Source organism: Triticum aestivum, chromosome 6A (assembly GCF_018294505.1).
Source record: "Triticum aestivum cultivar Chinese Spring chromosome 6A, IWGSC CS RefSeq v2.1, whole genome shotgun sequence".
Taxonomy (NCBI): domain Eukaryota; kingdom Viridiplantae; phylum Streptophyta; class Magnoliopsida; order Poales; family Poaceae; genus Triticum; species Triticum aestivum.
The window spans coordinates 386360295-386364255 of record NC_057809.1 but is presented as its reverse complement, the minus strand read 5'-3'; the positions used below and the strand labels follow the sequence as shown (position 1 = coordinate 386364255).

The 3961-nt window shown below is 51.3% G+C and overlaps 1 protein-coding gene across 1 annotated transcript; it reads right to left on the bottom strand.

Annotated features, from left to right (window-relative positions):
* Positions 1-329: 329 nt before the first annotated feature.
* Positions 330-1801, bottom strand: LOC123130652 (acetylajmalan esterase). The gene has a single exon (XM_044550485.1). The coding sequence runs from the start codon at positions 1696-1698 to the stop codon at positions 499-501; it is 1200 nt and encodes a 399-aa protein (XP_044406420.1). The 5' UTR covers positions 1699-1801; the 3' UTR covers positions 330-498.
* Between the last annotated feature and the right edge of the window lie 2160 nt (positions 1802-3961).

Below are 3961 nucleotides of genomic sequence, written 5' to 3'. Positions count from 1 at the left end.
CGGTGGGCGGGCCTAGTAGTGTGTTTTTTTCTTTTTGTAAAATATTTTAAATATGTATGAGTGGGCGTGTTTGTGTCGTGTTTGGTTGAATTTGGTTTGAAGTCGCCGAAATATGTATGAACTCGCCAAAAATGGTTCAATTTACGCCATGTTTGTGCCGTTTAAAAAATTCCGTGGGCACCGTGACTGGGTGGCATCACGTCCCCAGCGTTCGTTTTGCGCCAGTACGTCTCCAGGAGGCGATTTTTAGCGCCTCCTGATAGGCCAATGGCCGGAGATGCTCTCAGATACACAATGGCCTCGGAAACTTACGAATTCGGGTTCCGATATGCAAAATCACATGTTATTTCTTCCATTCATGTGCCGCCACAAAAGTTCATACATACATCAACACCAAACTACCGTCCACACTCCACAAGACTCGAAAAGGAAAATAAAATACAAACGGCGGGGCGAACACTTTGAAAGTGTCGAAAGTCGAAACCAACCAGAGGCGATCTACATGCGCGGGAAATTCACCGGCGCAGGAGACGCGAGGCCTCGGTGGTAGAGCAGCTCGGTCATGACCTTGTAGGCATGCTGCGTCAGGTGGACGCCGTCCCAGCTAAGGTACTCTTCGGGCCTCGCGCACACCGCCGTCCCCGGCGCGCCGCAAATCCTGTCCATGTCGAAGTTGTACGCGCCGCCGCCCGCGCCGCAGCACGCCTTGGTCGCGGCCGCCGCGTCGAATCCCATCTTGGACGCCCCCCTGAGCATCTGCACGTAGGCCGAGAAGTAGTCGGCGTAGGCGATGGTCGCGGACGGGTAGAGCTGGCGCAGCTCCCGGATGCCCTGCAGCAGCAGCACGTTGTGCATCTGCGCGAAGAGGTTGAGCACCACGAGGCAGCCGTTGCCGTCGTACGCCGCCCGGTCCGTCTCGTTCACGGCCTCGAGGTAGCTCGGCACGCAGCCGAGCGGGAAGTTGCCCGGGATCACCATCCGCGTGGCGCCCATGTCGAGCAGCTCCTTGGCCGCGCCCGTGATGGACTTGACGACCAGCGGGACGAGGGCCAGCGACTCCACCGCGCCGGTTATCATGCGCCCGATGTTGTTGAGGCCGCCGTTGGGCTGAGGGCTGTTCATGGCGAAGGCGTAGTTGTAGTCGTTCCCGCCGATCTCCCCGACCATGACCAGTGAGCTAGCCAGCTTCTCGCGCGCCTCCGAGGGTGTTTTGGCGGTGCTGGCCATGAAATCCTTGAAGCGTTGGAGCTGGACAGCGAGGGAGGTGTTGGTGTGGGTCATGTTGACCCCTATCCTGGCGAGGGCCGCCGTGTCGAGGGCGGTGGCGCCCGTGACGGCGAAGTTGACGCCGTGCGTGAAGTCGGCGCCCTTGTCGAGGAACGGGCTCAGCAACGGCAGCCCAAGATCCTGGGCGAGGAAGTCGATCATGAGGTAGCCGTCGGAGCATCGGCCGGTGGGGCCGCCGATGGCGGAGCCGTAGGGGAGCTTCCCGGTGTGCTCCATCAGCCCGACGGCCCCTTCCCGGATGAAGTTCCCGGTGTCCGATATGGAGTCCCCGAAGTTGTATATGGCCGTGATGCCATCGACCGTCTTCGGCGGCGCCGACGATGGCGCTGGAGAAGATGGGACGGGCCACCCGAGGCAGCCTACTAGGAGGAGTAGCACAACCAGGTAGCGGAGAAGAGCCGGCGAGGCCATCTGATCTTGACTGTCACACAAAGTTGCAGCACGCTGGCTACTGCTAGGTGGTCGGTCGTGTATTGGTAGCGATGGATAGGCAGGTTTTGGTGTGGAAAAGATTGTGAGCGCCGCGCCCTATTTATGCCGTCTGGCTGTGGACAAAGTGACCACCGGTGCAGTCCAGAAACGGATTCCAAGATAGATCTAGGATACCCGTATTTCTCCTACTTAAAAAGAACATAAGGTTCTATCGCCCACCTTATCTTTCATCCAAGGTCTTTCTTCTCTCTCATCTTTTATTAACTTGCCAAATAAAATTATATTTTCTTTGACAAGGCAGTAACTTCTTACCAAATAACTGATTATTTAGATAACTTCCACCTTATCCTTCGTCCAGCATCTCCTTTCCTCTTGTCTTTTATTGACCTGCTAAATAAAGTTACGTTTCTTTGGCAAGACAATAAGTTTTTACCAAATAACCGATTATCAAATAAAATTCTAAAATTTATTTAGGTAGGTTAATCACAGGCATGAATTGATAAATAATTATTTAGATAATCACACTATTATGGAAGAAATCATGGGCTAACATAGTATAGACTATAGAAAAAGATAAATCTCGAATGTCAGATTTTTGGCATTTGGGGCCGAACGCCCTTTTGACCGTTGGATTCCTGCACGCTATTCAATCCTATGTGTAAAGCGGGGTGGGGTGGGGGAGAAGCCTATGGAAACACGGACAATGAGATGTTTGACATCCTCCCCGATGATGAGGACAGACAGGTGGAAGACTCGGATTCCACCTAGTACGGAAACTACACCCACATGCAGCAGGGCTACACCCATACCGGCATGGGCACACAACAGCAGGATTGGGCCGCCGGACAGGCGAAGGAGGTGAAGGAAATATGCCCTAGAGGCAATAATAAAGTTGTTATTTATATTTTCTTACATCATGATAAATGTTTATTATTCATGCTAGAATTGTATTAACTGGAAACTTAGTACATGTGTGAACACATAGACAAACAGAGTGTCACTAGTTTGCCTCTACTTGACTAGCTCGTTGAATTAATGATGGTTATGTTTCCTAACCATATACATGAGTTGTCATTTGCGGGATCACATCATTAAAGAATGATGTGATTGACTTGACCCATCCATTAGCTTAGCATGATGATCTTTAGTTTGTTGCTATTGCTTTCTCCATAACTATACATGTTCCTATGACTATGAGATCATGCAACTTCCGAATACCGGAGGAACATTTTGTGTGCTACCAAACGTCACAACGTAACTGGGTGATTATAAAGGTGCTCTACAAGTGACTCCGATGGTGTTTGTTGAGTTGGCATGAATCAAGATTGTGATTTGTCATTCTGATTGTCGGAGAGGTATCTCTGGGCCCTCTCGGTAATGTACATCACTATAAGCCTTGCAAGCAATGTAGCTAATGAGTTAGTTACGGGATGTAGCATTACGGAACGAGTAAAGAGACTTGCCAGTAACGAGATTGAACTAAGTATTGAGATACCAATGATCGAATCTCGGGCAAGTAACATACCGATGACAAAGGGAACAACGTATATCGTTATGCGGTTTGGCCGATAAAGATCTTCGTAGAATATGTAGGAACCAATATGAGCATCCAGGTTCCGCTATTGGTTATTGACCGGAGACATGTCTCGGTCATGTCTACATAATTCTCGAACCCGTAGGGTCCGCACGTTTAATGTTCGGTGACGATCGGTATTATGAGTTTATGTGTTTTGATGTACCGAAGGTAGTTCAGAGTCCCGGATTTGATCACGGACATGCCGAGGAGTCTCGAAATGGTCGAGACATAAAGATCGATATATTGGATGACTATGTTTGGACATCGGAAGCGTTCCGAGTGAAGTTCGGACATATACCGGAGTACCGGGGGGTTACCGGAACCCCCCGGGGAGTTTAATGGGCCTTATGGGCCTTAGTGGAAAGAGAGGAGGGGCTGCCAGGGCAGGCCGCGCGCCCTCCCCCTCTGGTCAGAATTGGACTAGGAAGGGGGGCGGCGCCCCCCTTTCCTTATCCCTCTTTCCTCCTTCCTTCTACTCCTACTACATGGAAAGTGGGGGAATCCTACTCCCGGTGGGAGTAGGACTCCCCATGGGGCGCGCCATAGGAGGGCCAGCCCTCCCCCTCCTCCACTCCTTTATATACGGGGGAGGGGCACCCCATAGACACACAAGTTGATCATTGATCTTTAGCCGTGTGCGGTGCCCCCCTCCACCATAATCAACTT